Source organism: Varroa destructor, unplaced genomic scaffold, assembly GCF_002443255.2.
Source record: "Varroa destructor unplaced genomic scaffold, Vdes_3.0 BEIS01000002.1, whole genome shotgun sequence".
Classification (NCBI taxonomy): domain Eukaryota; kingdom Metazoa; phylum Arthropoda; class Arachnida; order Mesostigmata; family Varroidae; genus Varroa; species Varroa destructor.
Window position 1 is genome coordinate 56,093,038 of NW_019211455.1, and position 24,671 is coordinate 56,117,708.

A 24,671-nucleotide genomic window follows, 5' to 3' on the forward strand; every position below is an offset into this window, starting at 1 on the left:
ATAATGACAAAATCAAATGGCTGGTTGCTAAATGACTGTTGTAAACACAGATAAATTATGTTGAAGTCATGAGCTCAAGGCCTAAATGCAAAAAAAACTATTCCTTTTATTATCTTTTTCTATCCCCGTTCTGGGCTCTTGTGGAGCCCCTTGCAACACAACCAATCTGTCGATTCTGTCAATAGGTTAAAGTTCGGCAATGGGGCTGCTTGCGAAATAACGGATTGGTCTTGGTCCAGCCATTTCTCACAAAAAAAAAACTCAATACAAGTTGTCATAATTAGATTTCTCTATATGTATATATATAATGGTTGATATATGAGTGCATCTTATAACAGACAGTTTATAAAGTAAAACTCTATTTTTTAATTTCTCTATTTTAAAATATAATAGAATGATTACGAAAATAACTCGAGAGCAATTATTTAAGAAGTCTGTACAGTAAGGACAATGCGGCGCTTTCTGCAAAAATAAGATTACGAAAAAATATACCAGTATACAGATCGCAAGGTCCTGCTATCCCCCCTTACCATCACCCCGTTTCTTAACGCTACGGTACCTAGTTCACTTTGCTAAACTACGACAATGGCCCAACTATGTTCGCACCCATATCGGTGGAAAAAAGGACATCTGTTTAGCGAAATATAGCTCTAAATAATGAGTGAACGATTTACTAGTAAATATCACTATGTTGGAATATAAATAACACATATGCACAGCACAGAGCCAATCGGGGTTCTATACTGGTTACTACCTTCAGCTAGCCCACACTGTAATTATAGATCATACCGATAATAATACATAATTATAACAGACAACGAGTATGTACCGTATTACTGAAACGTTCCCCTCACTATCAGTCGTCCGAGGTTATTAAATGGTGGACAGGCGATAGCGGAGACCAAATGCGTATCAGTCTCCACAACCTTGAGGTCAAAATCGAACTTCAGATAGACGACGCTGCCGCATGAAACGGCACTACTCGGATCAGCAAAGAAGTCATACTGGAAAATACACGACTGCCTACGAAAAACTTTCATCTGGTGTTGCCTTGTCCAGATAAACGCACTGTCTCCGTGCGCTCCGATCAGGTAGCAATTGTTTGTTATGAACTGGTCGGAAATTTCCAGCCCATTGGCATAACAAGTGATGACATACAAACGCCAGTTGGTATCATTGTAATAGAACTGTAGAGTGTATTGATCGTCGTTGATTATATGCAGTCTATCAATGTTGCTTCGTGTGCTATACGGCACAATACGGCCTTCTAACGGATCCGTGATTATTTCAAAGATGCGATTTCCATTCCACGTGTACACTTTATCGTTACAAAGGACTAGTCTTTTGACCCAGCCAAGCTGAGCGGAGGTTCGCAGTAACAACCCAGTTACGATTCCGTATACACTCAGTCTATCGCCCATGTTCATAAACACTTCGTCGCCACAAATGAGGATGGGATTTCGAGAGAGACTGAACATGCCTCTCAGAGGTTCCGAGCACGGAACTCTCGTCGGACCATGAAACAAGCCACTTGTCGTGACCAGTAGGGCCGTCGTGTGCGGCCAGCGTTTACCAAAGCCGTTTCTTAGAATGCCGGGAATGGTATTACAAACGTACTCAGCCAACATCGCCACTTGGGACGAATTGATGAAATGTTTTGCAGCCCACCTGTAAATTTTTTGTACCAACATCAATCGATCAGACTCACTTAGACGGACTAGGCACTTCGTTAAAAACTGTGCTACGTCTTCAAACGATTCATTTACGAGGAACTCCTCAGATTCTAGACACGCGGTAGAATTTTCACTGAAGAATATCTCCAGTTGCATCAGCACCTCATCAAGCTCGAGCAAATTTGCTACGGCAAACAGTTTCACCAGATTCCGAATTGGTATTGAGATCACTCGACTGGTATAGATATACTCGACAATGATGTCGAAAATATCTGGGGAGATCGGCATTTGCAATTTCGTAATTGAGGCTTGTACCGTTTTTACCAGGGTCAGACAATAATATCCTCGTGCCGCCTCTAGCACGTAAGAGTAACCAGGTCGATTAAGCGTCGAACGTCGACGCAGCTGCATGACCAATAGGTCTGAGTTCTGGCCGCCGATCTGACCTGACATCAGGGAAGAAGTGTCGACGAAATCTTGCCAAACCTCACTTGCTTTCCTCTGTAATTTCAAGTAATCCGTGTATTAGCAGCTACGATCGGAAAGAGATCACCGTAAATGTGAGTCCAGGTTGAATTGGTGAAGCATTTGCTTGAACGATGTCTACACTCGATCTTGGAACGTACGTAAATCAGTTATAATAACTAAACCAGTCAATTTCTGTGCGTCTTTTGCTTCATCCTGAGTTGTCATGAGAATAGTAAGTTGTATCAAGTTATTCGTTTGGCATCAAGCTTTTCCTTGCCATGCACGTACTGACTCTGTCCCTTCGATCCGTTATTCCGAAACCTAGAAAGAACACCCAAGATGACTCTGCTATACAAAACGAATCACCTATCTATCACGATGACAATCCAGAGATGCGGATTCTCCAAGGTCTATGACAGCATCACCTGCCAAACAGCTCCCAAACAGTACGATTTTACAAAGTAAATATGTCGTAATCAGACTCTGCCGCATTCCTACTACGTCTGAAATAAAAGTGCTGTTGTTGCTAACGCATCCCGCGCAATTCGATACTGAGAGCCGGCATGATCGTTGTTTACTAGTTCAATGTCTAGAATGGATTGATGTCATATTGGATAGATATAAGCTAATCAATGTCTAATAAATAACAGTCTATTATATAGAGATCAATCTTTACTGATTTATTACAGCCGCAGATATCTCAAAATTAGCTTTTGGGTTCTGGAAAATACGATCGTTACTTGAACAGTATGGCTTCCTTCTTTCCGAGTCCCAGCGGGTCCATCAGGGTCAGTCTGTATTGATCCTGATGCGATTTTCATTGAACTTGTCAGCCTGGAAACCTGGCTAACTGTGACCTTTTTCATTTTCATGCGTAATTTTTTTATAAATCTAGTTTGAACAAGCCCAGCTATGTAATAATTTTCTTATTGCTCCAAATGTATGATACACGTCACCTGGTATTACGTAATCTAGATACATTCCTCTAGGTAAGTACTGCTATCTAACAGCCGGTTGGTTTCAGTATGCTAACTTAGATGCAGTTAATTGTTTTGTTTGTCTCTCTAATATGAAGCCATTCGAAAGGGAATTTCCACTTCCGACACCTCAGTCCCTCTTCGCCAGCTGCTACCGACTAGTACTCGGAGGATAAATGAAATTGCACGCCAGATGGAAAGTTGGTTAAATCTTTAATACTTGTAGTAAATACAATTTTTTATTATTTCACCGACATTTACTACACTGTATCTATATGCTGCGAAACTGTACTCAGCGTAAATTCGCAGAAGATTGAGTCACCGTTCCTCCGTAACGATAGCTTTCAACATAACATTGTGGCACGAGTCGGCATACAGAGGTCTAAATGGAGGTCTCGCAATAGCTTTGTGTATAGGCACTAGTCTCGAACGTACACTTCGTTTCGTAAAACAGCAATGACGGGCGTAAAATCTGAACTGTTTAGTCTGGTGGGAAGTGCTTCTTTTCAATTATTTAGACAAAAAAAAAAAAGGAAAAGAGAAAAATAGTGTAATCATATTTTCTATAAGTCGTAAATAAATTTGGTATAGAAAATCTGTCGGGCGCGAGCAGAGGTTATTGAATAAGTGGCGCATTTTCTCGTCGTTCCAAGTCATAGGTGGTGATGAGTTCAAAAACAAAAGCAAAAACACACAGAAAGATAGGAGAAAACTATTTTTCTGTAAGTAAAGCTTCTGTAAATATCTGGCAAGTAACAGAGTTGTGATAAGAGACGGAACTGGAAATTATGCTTCGAAATTCGTATTATGTACCGCACTTGAGTGTCTTTTCATGCGCTATTATATATTCTATAGGCGCTTAATATTAGACTATTTTGGAAGGAAGAAAGGTTCTATTTTTCTTTAGTAAGTTTTTTTTTTTTTTTTTTTAATAAAAGGATCATTTTTTAAAAGGGGTCAAGAGACAGTCGCATGTCTAATAATTTCTGGCTGGTTGAAGTTTTTGTGAAGAGTCTGATCCGAGTTTTTTTGCTCCGGGATGTTCCGACAAAAAGCTTGCGTAGCCGATCCCTACAGGCGCACGCTGTTTGCCAAGGATACCGCCCCTAGCTTGAAAGTAATCAGCTTATCCTGGCTAACGATCACAAAGCAATTAACATTTAAAGGACCGATGTCATGCAAATTCTACAAATGGGTTTCACCCAAAGCATATGTTCCTTCCTGATCTTCAACACTGTTTTGCTCCGAGACCATAGCAGCGTCTTCGACTGCCAGCTGGAAAAGCGAAGACACACTGAAAACATCGTTAATCGCGAGCTCCAAGTAAGAGCATCCGAGTTAGCTGTTTGCAACTGAAAGGTATGGGGGAACGGCCTCGTTGCTAAGTTAGTCGAAAAATAGTCTAGCGAGATAGATAGTTGCAGGAACGGTATTCCTCCCCTTTCCAGCCAATGCTCTAACAACTTCTGCTCGCCATTTTGCTATACGAAACATCCAGGCCCAAGCAAGAAGTTGAACCATGACAAGGCTTTGAAAACACGATGTGAGAATCTCCAAATAGCAAAATGACCGACGTTCATTGCAAAGATGCTTGACTTCTCCATATGAGACGAGACTAAATCATCTTGCCCGTTAGTGGGTAGGCAGCTACAGGCACATTGAACGGTATGTGTTTAGATAGCTGCGGCGAAGCTTGTGATTGGTGGAATCGAGCTTGATTCTGCTTCTGAAAATAGAGTTCTCGCTTTAAATATTTATCATTAGACGGTACGGGCTAGTTTTTTTAAGGTGACTTTAAGGCGCGTTTATTCAAAGATAGCTTGCATCTTTTATGACGGCTAGTGGATAGCTTTATTGCCAAGAAGAAATCTAGTCTACTGGATAATCCGGCTCAATGCGGATTATTTAGCCTCCGTTTAGTCCGTTAGTCCATTTTGAATGATTCTATTCAAAGTTCAAATTGTTGATTACGACTAGAGGCTGTAATCTACCGCAGTAACTGACTATGCTCAGGTACCGCGAAATGCACCCAGATTTTACTACTGATTATAGGACGGTATAAGTTGTTTTGGTGGTCGTGATGGTGGATTTTCTTGGCGTTGATTCAATGTGTATTGGGTTGTTTTTCCCCTTTTACTGCTTCCAAACAGGCATTGAAAACTATTTCATCCGTACGTATTAAGCAACTAGTAAAGTAACAATAGCTAACTTTTAAAGCCTTTGAGCGATCTTACTACTCATTATCCAGTTAAACAGTAAGCATGCAAACCATGCAGTTAATTAGCAAGGTTCTTAATTTTATAAGATAGTATTATTTTCTCACTGAAGTGGAATAAGTTAATTGCACAGGAACAGACAAGTTCCTCCAAACAATAACCAACTGATATAATTCGACTGGTGTACCATAAATGGAGGCTTTCAATGCCATATTGTTACACCGGTGCCGATAAAGTTAAGGAGGTTCCTGAACTTCTTAAAATAACCTACCTATATATATATATATATCTTATAGCAGCTTACAGACACATATAAATAGCTAAAAGTACCGTTCTGTTTTATTGTCGAACTCCTTATCAACGACTGGAAAACTAACTTTCAGTTATGATTCTCATTCTCGATCGGCTTTCTTCAAAGATAAAATCAGTATCATTTTTGACTATTAATTTGCCTTCGTTCAATTCCGTTGGCCTAACGATAGTAACTAACTGTTGTATCAGGAGTTAAAATTAGTAACATATAGTCAGTCCCTACGGGAAATCACTACGTTTACCTGTGCCCTAATTTGATCTCGGCCTTAGCACCTATAATTGTTATTGTCGGTATGATATTGAACATTGTCGCAGTTGGCTTCTGTGAGGTTCTATTACATTGCTGTATTTTTGCTTCAGAAAGTGCCTGTCTGCTTAAATCTTCAGACATTTCTAGCAGCACCGACGTAATGGGATTTGTGGTTCCATAGGCATTATTTTCGCCCTAATAATTATTCACGAATATTTTGAGATCAGTAAACAATAATTAGACCCTTTCAATATAAAAATCGCGTATTTTTTTCGAATACGAGTAGTAAATGAGAATAGGGCTGTATTAAAAGAACGATTGTTATATCAGCAAGGACCTTTTATGTTAACTGAACCTAATAAATACCGTTAATTTAACCGTGGTACCTTGCTAGTTTAAAGATATCTCATAGTACTCAAAACGGCGCGCAGGAAGTAGCAGTGTTTTAAGGCATGTGCCATTATTGTCTGCTACCAGAAATGCATCAATGAAAAAAAACTAACTTATCCTAAAAGCTTGAGAAATCCTAGTTTTTCTAGAGAAGCGGACATCTTCTTTTTCATTCTTTTTACGCACCTAAAGTCAGGTACGGATATATTGAACAACAAAGACGTACTAATCTTGAATAGCGGCAGACGCTGGTTAATATCCCGCTCCTAACAACTCCTGTAGCCAAAAAGTAGTTTCACTTATGGAAATGAAACTTAATAGCTAAGAGAATCCTTGATAGTTTGTTTTAGAAATTACCATTATACGATAAAAATAGGCGCAGTCCTATGAATGAACTTGCGCCTGCTGTAGAGGGCCAATCTAGTTTTAACATAACGCGAATATTAGATTTAAAGGTCTGCGATTGAAAGTTGACGCGTCAATTGACGGTACACGGCCGATTTGTCGGGGTAGCTATTGGCTCGGTACTGAGACTCAATAATATGTCGCTTTGAGAACACTTTTATGCAAGGAGTATGTCAGAGTGCGCAAGAATGAGCACGTTATTTTTCCATAAAGTCCGTAATGAGAATCCTATCAAAAACGGCTTCCTGGTCAGGTAATTCGACGTTCAACTTTCAGCGTGTATTATACTAATACTGTTAGGCTAAATATATAATTTGAACTAAGCCAGTGATGAAAGCGGTTCATTTGAATATTGTTGACACATTATCACACATGTTAATCCAAACTTAGAACTACAGATAGCTCTCAATATGTGTGTAATACCCGTTAGAATGCCGAGCCGAGCACATCAAAGTGCCCGTGGAAAATTCAAAAAGAAGAAAAAAAACGTTAAACCTTTACCACTACTTAACTGGAATAAAGAAAACGTAAGCTGGGCGTAACATACAGCCATCGCTTTACCGGATAGGAGAAAACCTTTTTTTTTTTTTTCCCATTTTTACCAGGTAGTAGTAGTCGTCTTGCTAATATCCACATATTTATAGAAAGTACATATATATATATATATATATATATATATATTTGCATGAAGTAAAAGCTGTACGTATTTGGTCGTCGAAACCGTAGTGTTCACCGCAGTGTTTTTCACAGCTTTAGAAAATGACGTTGACTTTAGGGAAAGTCGAGATGAAAATGTTACATCAAATTAGAAAGCAGAATCGCGCGTTCTACTTTATTGAATCTAAAATATCACACTTTTTATTTTTATAAAATTAAGTTATGTTTTGTGTATCGCATCATTGATCATGGCCTTCATCCATATCTCTACTAAAATCTACTACTAAACTAGGAAATCGTTTGATTTCCTCTTAAAGGAGTTTTCTCGGAAAGGAACGTTTTGAATTCCTAATCCGTATTAAAGGTTAGGCCACGAAGGCAATCGCCCAGCGAATGAAGATTGTGAAACTACATCGATGAAATGTCCGTACAATACGGAGAGTGCAGCAAAGCCTCCTATTCGAAATCCAGAAGAGACGATATTTGCAGTGCGTGGCCTTGGGGGTGCGTGGAATAGGCTCGTCTAACCTAGTTTGCCAGGTCTTTTGTTTTGAACAGCCTGGTTGGCTTATAGTAGGTACACCAAATAGGAAATAATGCTTAGCTGGCCTTCTTCAAACTCAGGTAATCGGTTAAAGTGTGGGGCGTTCTTTGTGCCCTGGTCGTAGTTTTCGAGTTGGGCAAATCGCTTTTGAACAATCCTTATATCAATCGCATCGTCGTAATTATTTTGGCAGCATTCTTGTCTCGACGGGATACGTAAGTGAGTTCTTCTACTCGTCTATGTACGTTTGATAGATTCTTTCAAGTTAAAACGACCTTTATAACACAAGCTTGTGTAAAGCAGCTTGAGAAGTAAACAACAGGTGGAAAAAAAAAGCATGAATTTTTTTAACATAATATTATCGGCATATAACAACTTGATTGCATACTCTGTTAAGTCATAGTTTGAAACAGATCGCGTAAGCAGGATATATGTTGTTCAAGCAAAGTTTCTACAAAGTAAAAGTTCACTATTTGCCAGTTTATCGAAGTGCGAAACAATTTCGGTAATGAAAAAGTGTGGAAAAATGACTGAATGTATTCAAGTGCTGTAAGACTGTATCATTGTACCCCAGTCATCTGTGGCCATCTTCTATAACCAATTACACACTACTTGTTTATTAATGAATAATAAAAACAAAAAAAGAAACGCTCTAGGGTTAGTCTGTTACTTTGTTTTCATTCTAAAATATTATTTGTAAATACATGCATTTGTTACGGCGCGTCTAAATGGTCCCTGGGCATTCCTATCGCAATCGCTCTATAAGTACTCGATAATGCCCGAATAAATACGCATTCAGAGCAGTACAAAGGCGTCGTCACTATAACATGTATATATATTGAAAATTTATATTTTATCCACGAGTGTCGTTACTAGATCCACTAAGGCCACCGACATTAGAAGAGACACTATATACAAGGTTTTACACATAGAAAGAGAAAGCTGGAAGGAGTAGGCGACATTTTTCTATTTAAATCAAGTAGCCTTATAAATACGCTAGACCGATTAGAAAACGGCTAAAGACAAACCAGTATATAAAGGTTACTTTGTCACGATTTTGTACGATGTTGTACTCTGTTAGCTAATTCGAAAAATAACAGTCGCGGAATAAATAAAAGACGGATAGTTCGTGCAACTGTTTATATATATATATATCATGTTTTCTGGCACCGTTGTTACGGGCCCGTGCCATTGTTTGGTGCTAATGACGAACCATTTTCGGACGTAAACAAATAAATCAAGATAAAGGTAATTTTACCCTTACGTTTCTTAGTTATGGGGATTATTTCATTCCTCTTAATGTACTTAATGCATTTCCAAGAAACGCCTACTATTCCTTAGATGTGTGGATAATGGAATTAATAAAACGTTAGCTAGGTTTTAGATAAAGGCTTTTTCGAAGGTCCAGTGAATTTTTTCTTTACACAACAGGTCCAATTTTGAAGTTTATACACATATCGAATAAAGCGAAAAAACATTTTTATGTATTCAGTTCAATAGAGCTTCACCAGCTCTTATAATATACTATATGTTTTCCTTTGGCTGACCTCTGGCAACGACTGTCTCACGATTTTGATGATGTGCCGTTGTACATTAGGTAACGGGTATATGGGTAGCGCCAATGTAATGTTCTCTAAGTTTTCCGTTTCGTGTAACTGCTTTAGCAAAAAAACCAAGTGTCTTGCTCTTGCATGACGATTATATATATACGTTATAACAGTTCTAAGCGCAAAACACTTTAAACTCAGGGCGCTTATTGAAAAACATCCGGCCCTGGTTGATAAACGTGAGGTGTCTCTTCCGATAATCTAAAAGTAACTGATGAACATTTAACGCAACCTCAAGAGTAAGCGACAGAAAATCCATCCCGGTGTAAGCAAATAAAAACGCTGAAATTCGCTTAATTTGTCCAACCAATCAACCCATCCTATTCAAAGAGATCAGCGATTGAAAATAGCTCTACCAAGTTCTAACATTCTATCAAATTTATGTGATGAAATAGATGAAATGAAGCCTTTGCGAACTGCTCCAAGCATAGGTACTGGTACAGGCTCATCAGCAAGGCCGTATCCACCGCCCGAAATACACAGACGACGCTTCTGAAACATTACGATAAGCGTTTTATGTGGTTTTCCAGTTTTATATGGGGATATCAAGAGAACTTTACCAGCTTAATGACTAATAGTGGGTTTTACTTCAACTAGCAGAACCAAAACTGCTACGTGCTTTGCTCGCTTTATGTAAACGCCCCACTTTCCCTGGATCTTTTTTGTGAAACACGGTACAGAGCCACGCTCCAGGCTCAGACTATCTGTGTCCACAATATCTCTTAGACGAGGATAGCTCTACAATTAACCTTTGTTAAATCACTGAGGACAGAACACGGCAACGACAACAACCGTAGCTACTTAAAGCGGCGGTCAAAGCCGTATCGATCACCCGCCGTCCATTTAGTACGTTAGTTCCTGTTACTAATTCTTAGTAAAAGCTCGCAGGCGGGAAGCTACGTAAGTTTCGTGAAACAGAACAATTGCAATAATGCATTGAAGAAATAATTAAAATAGACACTGTCTATTTCATTTTTATATTTTTTATAATTTTTAAAATATATTTTTTTATTTTTATATATATATAATATATAAAATTTTAAAAATAAAAGATTATACTTTTTATATTTTTGACGTCAGTAGCTCAGAAATCTTATCCATGTTAGGCAGAATTTACTTTGTGAGTCTATATACGTTGTCTCGCACAGTCCAGCTTAGTGGGTAACGTGTGTGCCAGCTAATCGAACGAACATGTGGCGGTTCAGGTTCGAACCCTAGGCATCGACACACTTTATTTGTTGTAGGCAGGAGGCAATCTTTTGGTGCCATGCCTAATAGCGAAATTGGACGTAAAATTTGAAACATAGAAGGTCCTTGCATCATTTCTGATCTTCATCTCTAAGTTCGTCGGTTATAAATAGTTCAGCGTGCTACAACGCGACGAAATCTGGTAAATTGCTGTCATCAGTTGTTGCGATAATGTGTCAAAGGGTTTTGTCCATATTGCCCAGTGTGCTGCAAAGCTGAAGCGTTAGTTAGTAGACAAAGATGTCCACGGAGGCCGATTCGAGTACATACAAAGCTTAGCCTTATCGATCATTCGGAAATACGTGTTTAAGTCTATAATCTAAGGACTTGGTCATTTCGAAAGATCTGGCCACTGCGGTTTCAACCGAAACGTGGGATAACAGATTTTCTTCATTTATTCATGGTTCATTGCTCATTAGCTGATTTTATCAAGGTTGTTATATGGCAATAAAAATAGTATAACTTGTTGCGTAAAAACGAAGACTGTGCAGAAGGTAATGCAAATTTGTGGTCCACTATCACGGTCTTCGTTTTTATTCGTTACTTATTACGTTCGTTAAAGTAAATAGTTTTAGATCGAGTGGCCAATTAGTTTGGGTTTTTTTTTCTTCCTTATATGAAAAGTGACAATGAAATCTTACAATTTTCGGTACAGGCTTTCTGCTATCGACGATAGCTTAAGCTTACGGAACGCGTCTGCTAACGTTATGGATATCATGGCGTTCTCATCTTTCAATCATTTGAGCGCAGTTGTCTCTATAGTTCATTATCTATCTGATTTTGGGTTGCATAAACTTTCCAATTTTTTCTAATTGCCTGGAAATCCAGTTAAATATCACGCAACGTATAGCATTTGAAAAATAGATTCAAGTTAGGTTTCGTAGAACAGGGAATACACCCAAAAGGATTTTCTGATAAAGGGGATGCAAATACATACCCGATCATATAGACTTGGATTCTTTCCTTGTCAAACAGGCCTAGACCTATTTCGATATACCTCATTATTGCAGAAACTAAAATCCAGAAATTTTCCACTCTGAGGCTGAAGATACAGCTTAGGTCTAGCGTGGAAATCTAATTAAACATTTAGAATCGTTTTTACATGAAAAAACCCGATTTTTCCAATCCTGTTTGGACTTACCTGCCTTTTTACGGAAGCCCTTCATGAATACGCTGACCCTCCCGGAAAAACGCAGTGCGGTGCAAATGATTTGTTTAAAAGTGATCGGATCTTTGGTAAATGTTTGAGGAAATTTCTCATCGGCCCTCGTATACATACTCTCTTCTTTCGATAATAGTTACATGTTTGTAGAATATTCAAATCAACTGGTAACGCCGTTTTTGAACTCTACTTAATCGAAGCTCTACTTGTCATAGTCTGCATTGCGATGATGATATTACAGCTGTTGAGCTTTTTTTTTTTCAAAAAAGGAATTTGGTGTTGCAAGTTATTATTAGTATTATAAGTTGTGAAGTTGAGTCAGAACTATACAACCTAGAACCGTTTGTATATGGAGTCAGGGGCACGAAAAGGGTCACAGCGATTGGGATAGTACCCCCAACAGATTTTAATTAAAATAATGCCATTTATCAACTTCTAATCATAAGTACTTTACTTTGTATCTCAAACCATTAGAGTGGTCACCGTTTGCGCAGGAGACGTTTTAAAAATAACAATCACAATAATGTATATTCCAGCAACATTGTCCCTTGGAAGTGAGAAAACCCTGAAACTTTTTAAACTCCTATTTGTATGTAGATGCCCTTTCTAACCATTATCAATTCTGTGCCAGACACGCATCACTGATTAGAATCCTATATAAATACTGGTAAAATAGAATGCGCGGAAAAGAAGAGGTGCTCGTATACGGGTATTTTACTTGTTTTACTATTATCTTATTAAAAATAAGAAATCTAATTTTTATTCCACGTACTTTATGGATTATGATCGGCTCATTTACATGTACAGAAAATCAAGGATTCAACTGGTAACAGCATCCCTGTTTTTAGGGCTGGATAAATAATCGATTCCCCGGTAAATGGTGCTGATAGCGCGAGTTCGATGTCAGTCAATGTCAACGATCATGATACAGCTTTTAAATTTTTTTAGTGATAGCCGACAAAACTACTTGGCGTCCAGTGAAGTGAAACATATGGGTAACTATGTCGTCAGTGGAACTTGATAGTTGTTCCTGCAATGTCTATGCTAGTATATTATTGTCTTTGTAAAGTCCAGCAAGCAACCCCTCTATATCCATAAACGTCTCTCTCGCTGATCACCTCAACATTAAACGAAATCTAGTTCTTGTTCATTATCGCGACAATGGAACCCTAGTGAGTTATCATTCATCAGCGGCACGTATAACTCGTAAAGGGTCAACCTCTCTCGAAGCACCTCGCACAAGAACGGAATTATTGTAAACAGAACCCAAATAATCAGTCCCATCCCACTGCTTTCTTAGGCGCCTAATCTTCAGAAAAAGATCCCGTGGGCACACAAGTGTTAGTAACCCAGATATGTTTACTTCTCCTTGAAGCGTAAGCGAACTCCACATAAGCCGACCAACAAAGTGTGCTTGCCTACCTTTGATGAGAGTAAGGTTGCCCCCTAAAACTGGCCGAGTATCATTGGCCCAAGCATCGAAGATACTAAATCTTCGAAACATGTTTTTCGGGAATTCACCAGAATTATCCAGACGATGTTTCCAACCCGTCTTAGCAAACAGTTGTATTGGTCAACGAATAACACGAGATCAGCTTCAGTAGGCTGTGCTGCTGCCTTTTGGCGCCAGGAAACGCAGGCGTCTGTCATCCAGTTAAGAGTAAAAGTTCGTTCATCTATTGGATTGGGCATTTTGTTGGTCCCTAGATTCGAACCACGCTTGAGTAGCAGCACCATTTGGCCCTATCGACGGCGCTTGTTAATAAAGCAACGTATGCTGCGAGTGTCACGTCAAAAAATTATACGGCTATTTTAACTGAGGCGCTCTTTTTCCCCCGGTAGTTTATTTCAACGCGCAGGCAGAAAAAATTGACGTTTTCTGTGTTACGAAATCTTCTAAATACTATAATACCATGTGTTTGAAACGACTCTTCTTCTGTAAAGGCTCTATCAAGGCATCGAGGTAATAAGATTGGCTTCAATGCTCACATCATGACTGATTTTTGAAGGTGGTCATCTTGCATTTATCAGCGAAGGTCTAGTGTTAACTAAACTATATACAGATGTCGATTTGCATTTCCGTCGTCTGCAGCTATACCTGAACGATTTATTACCTTCACTTTGAAGGTTCTTACATCTAGACGACCGCTTTACAGTATCGTAGTGTCAACTGTGCCACTATGAGTCTGACGTAAAAAAACAACGTGAGTGAGTTTCATCATAAATGGTCAAATCAACAGTGGCACTCCGCTATGCGCCTGCCTCACGTACAGAGCCCGTTCTAATCACTTTATTGTTATAGGTCCATCTTTTTACTTCGTTACCCGTTTTTCGTAACTGTAGGTGTCACTTGCTCAATCGCTGATGAGTTATTAGATTGAAACTATCGATTTGGTAACCACTGCTGAGCGTTCCGTAGTAGAGGAACCTTCTGCAGACGATTTGTTTGGCAAAAGATACGGCGACAATTACTTGTTGCTAATTCCTCCGTCTGAACATCCACCCCCCGTACGTTTCAATCAGCCTGCTTCTTTTCTAGTCGCGCACATCCCTGATAACAGTTCCGTTCGATACGCTGCGGCGAAACGCAGCATACGCCAGCTGACACTAGAACAAAGCTTTAATACATTACTATCAATACAAAATACTTTTAATCGTTCAACGTTTCTCTTCGTGAGTCAGTTTATTTTCTACTACAGTTATTTTATGGAGAGACTACAAACGCTAAGTGTCAAACCGACTTTTCGAGGTTAGCTAGCGAAGAAGGCCAGTGTATCTGGTAGAATCAGCACATCAAGTAATGCCTGATAGTGGTCCCTTTTGTGGTTATAACAAATCGTATATATACAAGTATTCACACGTGTATTCAGGCGCTCAATTAAGGCATCGCCGGCCTTAATCAATAGAAGGCCATGGCAGAACGTAGTTCCATAAGTGGTGGTCAGCTTGATGGCGGTCCGTGTGTACTTGAAAGGGCATACTCTGGACAACTAAGACGGATACTCTTCACATGAATTAAGGACAATGTTCGAAAAACATGTTTGACATGTTCAGTTAAGGGTTTAGAACTATCGAATGCTGCGTCTACCCCCCATCACGAAACCTATGGATTGACGCCAGATAGTTGGCTCCGAAAAATGCGCCCAACAGTTACACGGAACTCGCACGACGTGTTCGTATTATGTATCGATGAGAAGTTTATCATCCTGAGACCACTTGGCCATCTTAGAATGAAAAGGTTTCTCGATATGCGCGGCTAGTGCAAGATCACAAGAACATTTTCGATTTACAAAGAAATCGTACTAGTTGAATAGACAAATCAGGTTTAGCCTGGGACTGGTATGGGTTTAGGCTTATCAGAATGGCGGGTCATTTTCAAAATCTACCCCGATGACGCCTGTAATTGACGCCTCTGTAGTGCAAGGGTATGAAAAGCTTGTATAGCCTATCAACTAATTGACTGGATAATAGGACCATGTGCATTTGAGCGGTCCACAATCAAATATTGCGAAGACCACTATCATACTTAGTGAGCTGCATCAGAATGACCAACCCCCGAGAGCTGTTTCCAGAAAAAATTCTGACGGTTTAAAACAATTCTGATTAGTGCCACTCGCTACGAAACCGTTAATCACGATGCTAGTTCTAGCTGGTGCGAGTTAACATCCTACCAAAAAGCCCATCTACAAAAGGTAATACAATCAGTGACAGTCATGGTCCCGTCATTGGACCCCTGTTCGATCTCTCTCTGAGTAATACGACTAAGTAATTTTACTTAACAGATTAGCGATACGGGACCCGTACCGTACATGAAGATGCGATCTGAATCTGTGTCATAAGACTGTAATGCAAAGAAAAGCATATAGCACAGCGGGCTTTTTTCAAGGACGGCCGGCCAGACCAAACTTATCACTTGCCAACACTTGCAGTTGGTAACATTCTGTTTGATGAGACGTTTACCATCTCAAAGTAAACACTTGAATAGACATAAATGGGCACGATTGCTGCAAAATAACGCCTCATTGATCCAACGTGTCCAGCATAAATTTGTGAAGCCAACTACGCTGCGATGGAAGTCCCGGCAACGACAACACAGTTGCTAAAGGTTAGAAAAGTTAAGCTGGAAATTGGATTCATTGATCACCTTATGCTCGGTTTCCGCCAATCCATCGATTGATCTTTCGATGAGTAAAATCGCGATCACTGGCCACGTAAGACGATCAAAATCTGTGTGTCGGCATTAATGAAAATGCCATTTTTTCATTAATATTTGATACGAGCGAGTTTTTTATAATTAATCCCTAGCCAAATCGATTCACAGACATCGCGTCATTTTGCACATACCGCTCTATCTGTTTATTATCAATACATATATCGAATTTACTAAGTACCGTTGATGCGTTTGTGCACAGTATAACATCCCCTACACTGAAAAGAGGCGGTGGGGCATACACAGCTCTCCGGAAATAGCACTGCACGACCCACTTAGTTTGACTGGATAATGCACGCCATGCCTGTATATCTGTAGTCTAATATTGGGTTCATTAGTGGCGGGGTAGAAGTATTCCCATTTTTGCAGGACAATTGTTACACACTTTTCAACGTTTGTACTGTATTTTTATGAAATCACGATGAGTGGCCGGCCGGTCTGCGCCTGATCGGGATCAAAAACTGACTCTTTTGTAAAAATTCAATGAGATTTTAAAACTCCACATCTGGTATCAATGGTAGATTGATCTTTTAACGACTATCCAGAGAAGATTTCTCTCTCTATATCTATTTCTAGGTAAGACGCTTTCTTAGAGATCGATAATTAACTTATCGTTGTTTAAAGTGGATTTTTGCTGGATAATATTACGATTAAGTATTGCATCCTATATTAGTCCGGTGCACCACTTTCGGTGAACGCTCTAAAGCTGGGTTTATCTACGCGAGATAGTCTACGCCGACCCTGTACAATAATGCCGTTAACTGACAAACTGTTTCTGGGCAAAAACTATGTTCAAAGCCAGAGTTTACCTTTTGGTGACCGAAAGGCGTCTATCGTTGGTAGCTGTTGACAAATGGTGCTCTGATTTGATTTAATGTCTAGTATCTTTAGGCGATCGTGAAAATTTCGACAGACCCGTTGAGTAGCCTGTATCAACGAATCAACGATGCGGATTTGTTTACAATTTTTCTCTTACTTCTTCCGAGCGAATCCAAAGCGATGGTATTTTAGCGGACTTATCAATGTAACATAAACTCTAAAAGACGTTGTCGCCGAGCCATGGCTTTTGATATAGGGGGGCAATATGGGGCTTACGTCGTCTGTTAGCCTCCGAATGCTCTGCTAATTGTTGTAGATAGCCGCTGCTGTTACTAGCACGAGACGATTTGACCGCATGCATGAAACTGTGCGATCGGGCACTTAGAAAAAGCGTGGGATGCCCTCGACAGCGATATTATGATCAATTGTAGTATTTGCCTTTGTTTGTTTTGAATATATAAACAAGTATTCCTGTGTTCTTGTGCTGGAGAAGTGTCGCGATATAAAGTTGAAGTAGAAAAAATAATAACAGGCATGACAGAACGAAAAGATATGTAGGTAACATACGGAACAACGCGTTTGCGTGCACAAAGTCGATTGGCCATTTATTCAACTTTCACTATGGTAAGCCAAGAGCAAAGTCGACCTAATAGACTGTATAAACCAGTAAAAACAGAACCACCTCTATCGGTTATTTATTTACATCCCTGTTAAGTACATATTTCACTAGAAAGATGTACTTGTACGCAGTCATCAAAATGTCTTACGTTACATACTCACAACTTCCAACATACGCTTTTTCTATCCGAAAATAATAAGTTAAACGTTATTGCTACCAGCCACGAGGCTGTAGCGAAAAGCAGTGGCTAAATCCTCATCTAGGCCAACCTATTTATTTATTCTGGAATCATGATGCCTGTTTCGTCAGAACTGGGCGAAATTTATTTATTCGTTCGATCTTGCTGCTGTTAGACAGCGTTACTTTACTACTCTTGGCTGTTCTGGCTACGGCAGGCCAACAAATACGCTGCCTAGTACATCGCTTAAAACCTACTACACTATTAACACGAAGCTCAATACGAGCAATCTGGAGAGACCGAAGCCAGAAGACGAGCGTACCAGCAGATTCATCGCCTTCACTAGGACTATTCGGATTTTTACTAGAGAATCGAGATGTGTCTAAGCGTGGGTTCGAATCTGGACCAACCCGCGTGTCAATATGATGACAATAGATAGGACGACCTGGGCCAAAGTTGCGGTCTTCTTTGATGATATTATGAAAAGAAAGGAACAACTTGAAAGGATGAGACGTGAGAGAATAGAAGGACAGGCCCGAAACAATCGCGGGCCTGACACACTACAACTGGTGGCAACGGGAGAACAGGGAGTACGGTCCCGCTCGAAACCCAGCGTATCTGGTCAAGAGGAAAGCCAGGATGGAGGATGGGCTGGAACGGTTCAAAGGGAAGGATGACGAAATGGCCGTTCCTGCAAGTCATCGTTTCGAAGTAATATCAAACATATCCCGAACCATGAGCCAAGCTGATAAAGGGGTCCAGGCATCAGTGGGTGAGAGTCCCACAGTACCGGACAAAGCACAATACAGCGATGTCTGGTCTGCATAATGCATTTGCCCTTAACTTCCAAAAAAAAAAACACAGAAGAAGTTCAATAAGCAAACACGTAGTTATTATCGCTGGAGGTCTCTAATGAGGCGCTGACGATATGAACTAGACATATTTTACCTAGATCGTTGCTTTCAATGGTGAAATGCAGACGTTCTTGAACGAAAATCCATGAGCTGAACCTTGAATCGCTCGTATAAGTTAGTAGTTGGATCATGCTATATTCCACTAGAATCCATATTGGGCGGAATAGCTTTCGGAAATAAACCAATGTAGATTGTCTAGCTACTGAGCAAGATCGTTTAATAAACACTCGATATTCTAACCATTAATCAACCGAAAAACAGGATGAAAACTCAAAACGAATGTGATCATACTTGCATAATATTCTAGAAGCATAAAATGGCGTATCGTAGCATTTGTTTTTATTCATCCAAAGTCTAAAGGTACGATGCCATGACACAAAGAGGTTGTGAGAAAATTTACTTTCGAATGCTCTAAGATCCTTCACAGTATTTCAACTGATAGCCTGCAAAGCCAGCATTTGTGACAGTAAACCGTTACAATATGTGCTAATTTTACCTTATAGTTACTGAATCTCAGCACAATAGACTCTGCATGGCGACCTGGTCAGGCAACAGTTAAAATGCGCAATTGAACAGCAAAGAAACTATTAATATCCAACTAGATAAATGAAAATACCTACCATTGCCTGAAGACGTCAATACCTAACAAGTTATTACTCTCTGAGCAGCTTCAGAAGTTTAGTTGGCTTACCTCGATGTCTGCGTCAACTTTTGTTCATCCAAAATCCACCTTTAAATATCTGACACCCGTTCATTTAAAGTTGGCCCGCCAAATTGGCACGCAATGCTTTATTGCCGTTCGTTAGTTGTAAGTTAAAGGTAGGAATTTAGATACTGACGATCATGTCAAAGGCGACTTAACAATGTTATAAATACCTATCGGAAGCAAAATTATCCTCTTGCAGTTGTTTTTGCAAACCTGTATTTTTGCTAGTGTACATTAGAGACTGATATTAAGCTTGCAAGGCCCCTAGAGCACATTTTCTTTTCATACTTATCATTATATTTCAACTGATATTAACTCCAGCGTTACCATCAATTACCGCTCTTACCACAGTTATCCAATTAGCAAGCACTATACATATATATATATATATATTACGGATTAGCAACATCTAGAAGCTGAGTTGGTAGCGCTGCGGCTTGGATGCTTAATCTCTGGGTGAAAAAGATAGGGATTGATGATTCAAGTCCCGTAAATAGCATATACAATACGGCAAGTGTGATTAAAGAAAAATTACGAATTTAAATTGGTATTGTCTATTTGACTCAATGCGTTTTGCTAGAAGCAGACGCTATATTTGAAACACCACGTTTTGCTAGAAGCAGACGCTATATTTGAAACACCGCGTTTTGCTAGAAGCAGACGCTATATTTGAAACACCGCGTTTTGCTAGAAGCAGACGCTATATTTGAAACACCGCGTTTTGCTAGAAGCAGACGCTATATTTGAAACACCGCGTTTTGCTAGAAGCAGACGCTATATTTGAAACACCGCGTTTTGCTAGAAGCAGACGCTATATTTGAAACACCGCGTTTTGCTAGAAGCAGACGCTATATTTGAAACACCGCGTTTTGCTAGAAGCAGACGCTATATTTGAAACACCAATCACCATCTGTACAACGCTATTTCAATTTTTCATCGTGCTCCTGCAACAACTAGTTGAACTCAATGTAATTGTCGGCCGGTTCCGTTTTTGTCGTATTTTTTACAAAGTGATGAAAAACATATTGTATGTAAATCACAACTGTATTATGGATGGAGTTTTCATGCAAAATTTTGCTTTGCAATTTGTCCAACGTCGTATGGGTCTATACATTGTCACTATCAGGAGATCATTGTCGTATGGGTCTATATATTGTCACTATCAGGAGATCATTGTATTTATCGACATTTATTTGACTCATTGACATATTTTTGCATATAAACATGTGCAAATTTATATTTTAGGCTTGGTTTTTTTTGGTTGACACTACTAAAAATTTGGTAATTAAAAACATCATGAAAAACTTACAACAAAGTGGTAATTCCGTTTGTCACTGACAGACCCGGTAACAGACGGAGTGTAAGTGAAACGAGCTTAAACGAAGAATCTTTTTTTACAATCGAATTGTGCCAGTTTAGGAAAATAGGACATCATTAACTATGGTCCAACGCTTGCAAACGTTCGGCTGCTCTCGCTGACGGCTAGTGATCCTTTCGGAATGTTCCACAAGGTCGATATGCTCAAAGAATCCGTATCAACGATCTCAATGCGGCCATCGAACAAGAGATAGATATTTCTGCCACTGCTAACCATCTCGACGGGTTTAGTCATCCAACAGCGTTTTCGAGCGACGTAACCGTTACTGATAACGTATAACTGTCGCTCTTTGTAATTCCAACCGAAAACACTGTTTCGATCTGACCCAAAGAGATGGCAATGCATCCCGCAGTCGACACTTGTGGTCGCCCTGGGATCGCCGTTACCTGTACAGCTATGAAAGAACACGTTACCCTTTATATTATTATAATAAAATTTCAACGACTCTGCCTTGTGTTCGGTAACCGCCAGACTCGAGATGGGATTACGAACCTTACAGAGAAGCTTCTGCTTTCCATCTTTGGTAAATTCATATAGCTCATACCCGCTCCAGTAATAGGCGCGGCCGCTCTTCACGAATACGCCAGCCAAATACAATCGGTAATAGTTTTGAAATTCTACCATTTGCAATGTGCCGCCTGTGGTTACGTCAAACGATTGTATTGTCGGCGAGACTTTGCCGTACGGGGAGACACTACCTCGTTGTGTCTTCAAAAAGAACACTTCACTTTCGCGGACGCGTATGCCAGATTCGGGGGTTATACCGTGAGTCCGACATAGTGATCGCAGCCGTTCCGAAGAGCGATGCAAGAAGCGCACGCCGCTCTTGTCCACAAGGTACCATCCGCTGTCGGTTGCCAACAACACTTCAGAACGGTAACACGCCGAGGTTGGGGAAGGTAATTCTTCCAAGTCGGACATCTCGAACGTCTTCGTTCACGCAATATGCCCGCCTGCGACACTCATATAGCGGTGATCTGAATTGCGCCCAGAAGCATAGAACTTGTGTGAAGTCGGTATGTCCGCCCGAAGTGTCGAGAATTTTAGAAAGGTCTGGATAAATCGTAGACTGCTAGGAGATGTCTGATTTTTGAGCTCAACGGTCGAACGTTTAGATGATAAAATTAGGCCAAGGAGAACATGCTGCAAAGAACCAAAAATTACCGTATATCTAACTGTTTTATATTTAAACTTGTAACCGACTTTACGATTGGCAAGCATCGCGAAGCCTGTTCGTGTCGACGGCAGTCTTTTGAAAAGTCGTCCGAACTTCGGGTAACGTGTTTAAAAGTTGACACGAAATCGATAAATACTGATATGACATCCTTTATCTTTGTAGAAAATACTGATATGACATCCTTTATCTTTGTAGATAGTATTAATACAGTTTTGGGTTAGCTCAAAAGTAAAAAGCACTGGATTTGGCAAATTTCGTCCTGACATACTGACTGGGCGTTAATTCAGCTACCGTGCATCTGAGCTGATTGTTAACTTGATTGCACAACTCCCGTAACACCCAAACAAGTTGTCTAGCCGATAAATACGACTCATTCGACTAACTTTTATAAATAAAAGTTTTGAGCTATTTAGGTAACGTAGAGCATGCACACTGCGGTATTCGACCGGTCACTTATAAGCCATCTGCCTGTTTGTAGCGTGAAGCCATCGTGGCTACATATGTTAGGTCAATTATGACATGACATAGTGTCAAAATTCAAGCAAAAAGTCTTCGAAATTAACGGGTTGCACTTACAGATTTCGATACGACTCGCGGTATGGTGAAGTCGGACGGCGTCTGCGCGTTCGATCGCTTTTCGTTATGATCAATGATCTCACTTTCAGCAGATTCTGACGTTTATTAAAGATGTGCTGCATGACGTGGAAAAACGTGCACGCATCAAGCCCACCATCTGGTGGCAAGCAAAGCGCAAACCGCTTGTTTGAATATATCTGAGCTCGAATTTATATGCTAAAAACGAACTTAGACAGCAACTGCTTCAGAAAAATGTAATTTTATTCAAAATTTACTTTACCTTCTAAGTAGACATAGACGATGCTCGTTTTGAAATCTTTTAACTTGCGAAAGATATTTTCCTTAGAAGAACATGTTAAATTTATTCTTTGGTTTTCAAGAAAATCTAGAATAGAAAAAAAAACTCAGTCTATTAATTTAATTGGATTTTACACTCTCAGTGTTAGTACGATATCTAAATCAATATTTATTATCTAAATAATATGTTTTAGATGCATACTAGATACGTAGCAGATGATGTTGTGATACGATCCATTGACTATCTGAATGCAGGCAACGGCGTTATAATTTTAATGACCATCAATCATTTCTACTCAGCACAGACGTCTCTCGTGTGATTTTTTTAAACTAGAAAGTGTTTTTTTTTTTTTTTTTTTTAGAATTGCTTTCGCAGTGGTCGCTATTTTTCTCATAAGCGACTAAATCTCAGGCGAGAAGTCGTTACGCTAGTGTTTTATGATTAGTTATTTTAACTTATACCTAAGACTTTGATTTGACACCTGCCGTAATTTCATGCATATTCGATAATTTTGTACGATACATAGCCGTGTCGTCTGCTAATTTTGCAAAAATGACCTTATACTGCACTGTTCGGATAACGTCAATAACGACGTTAATAGGAAATGTCCATCTTCTTTTCATGAAACAGTCATGATTGACCATAGCAAGATCAGTTCCATGATTCCAGCTTGAGTTTTTCAACAGTTGGTTACAGTTATTGAGACCATGCCAAACAAAATTTCTAGCGTATGATCCGCTTATCAAGGACAATGAGAAAGTGTTGCCCGAAACACGCCTGGACCATCATCCAGATGTCGACACCCGACGTATTGATGTTCCTCAACGATTCTATTTGCAGCATGACCTCATCGAGTGAATTTGATTTGCACGAATGGCTTTCACATAGAAAGGTAAATAGACGAAGCCGGCATTCGTTCTAGTGGACAACCACTTCAATGTGTGTTTTGTTCTATAGCTACATTTCAAATGTCACCTATTGACGCCCGTACAAACAGAGCAACGACTTGTAATGAAGTAGCCATTCGGACATTGCATCACTGATGGAAGGGAACAGCTGAACTAGCCCATGTATTTGAGGGAATGCATGCAGCGAAAGAGCGACGGTCGTCCGCTCCAGCGTCTTTAACCTCTCTCTACCGTCAGCGTCTCTACCGCTTACTACAGCTGACTACTGATGACGTCAGTAGACAGATTCATGACGGAGCTTTACAATGAGATTGCTGACGACGCAGTTGTCTACGAAATCGATTGAAGCTTCTGCTATGAGCAGAGCTCAAAGTCCTGAATCTTGGGAGTATATGGATGCTGAGATCGAACCGAGTAACGGCATTCATATCTGTATGCAATTGGCTTGTTGGCAACGTGAAGGCTGCTGAGCTAGGCTTTTATCGTTTGCATCTCACTGACGGAATAACATCAGCAACTAGCAGGGCTAGAGTGTCATTGGGCTTCTTCTTCTTCTTCAAGCTTGTCTTATCTACCGATACGTTGCTCGCGAGTTACTAACCCAAACAGCTAGTGTCAGCATAATCATTAGTTAATTCTTTCGTTCCTAAGACAAATAATAGCTTTCTGTTTACACAAGTTGTTGACAGCGGTACCACGCGATAAGTTTAAAGCTATCTTTATTATAACTATTACTGTATGCGATAGAGAAATGCTGCTCCAAATCGCAGCATATATGTTCAGTATCACAAAGGTATTGATTCTTGTACTTCGCCCTTTGTGGTGACGTTGCTCTAAAATCAACATTACAACTTTGATCAAATGTATTCGAATGTATGATCTTTTTCACAAATACAAACCTGGCTTTGTTGAGTTTGTGTTTTTTTTTTAAATCGATTCATATTTAGAGGCGACTGATGCTTCAGTTTCATAACACGAT

General features: G+C 39.7%; 1 protein-coding gene across 2 annotated transcripts in view; it reads right to left on the reverse strand.

Annotated features, from left to right (window-relative positions):
• Positions 1-22,683, reverse strand: part of LOC111244554 (uncharacterized) — a 30,693-nt gene extending 8,010 nt beyond the window's left edge. The window contains exons 1-2 of one of the 2 annotated variants that reach the window (XM_022791779.2): positions 22,487-22,677; positions 19,404-21,876 (exon numbers count right to left, since the gene is read on the reverse strand). In XM_022791779.2, coding sequence (XP_022647514.1) covers positions 20,794-21,654 — 861 coding nt within the window. In that variant the 5' untranslated portion in view covers positions 21,655-21,876; positions 22,487-22,677 and the 3' untranslated portion in view covers positions 19,404-20,793. Of the gene's footprint in view, positions 1-19,403; positions 21,877-22,486 lie in introns of those variants that run through there. The other variant, XR_015320305.1, reaches the window with a different exon arrangement.
• Positions 22,684-24,671: the final 1,988 nt, after the last annotated feature.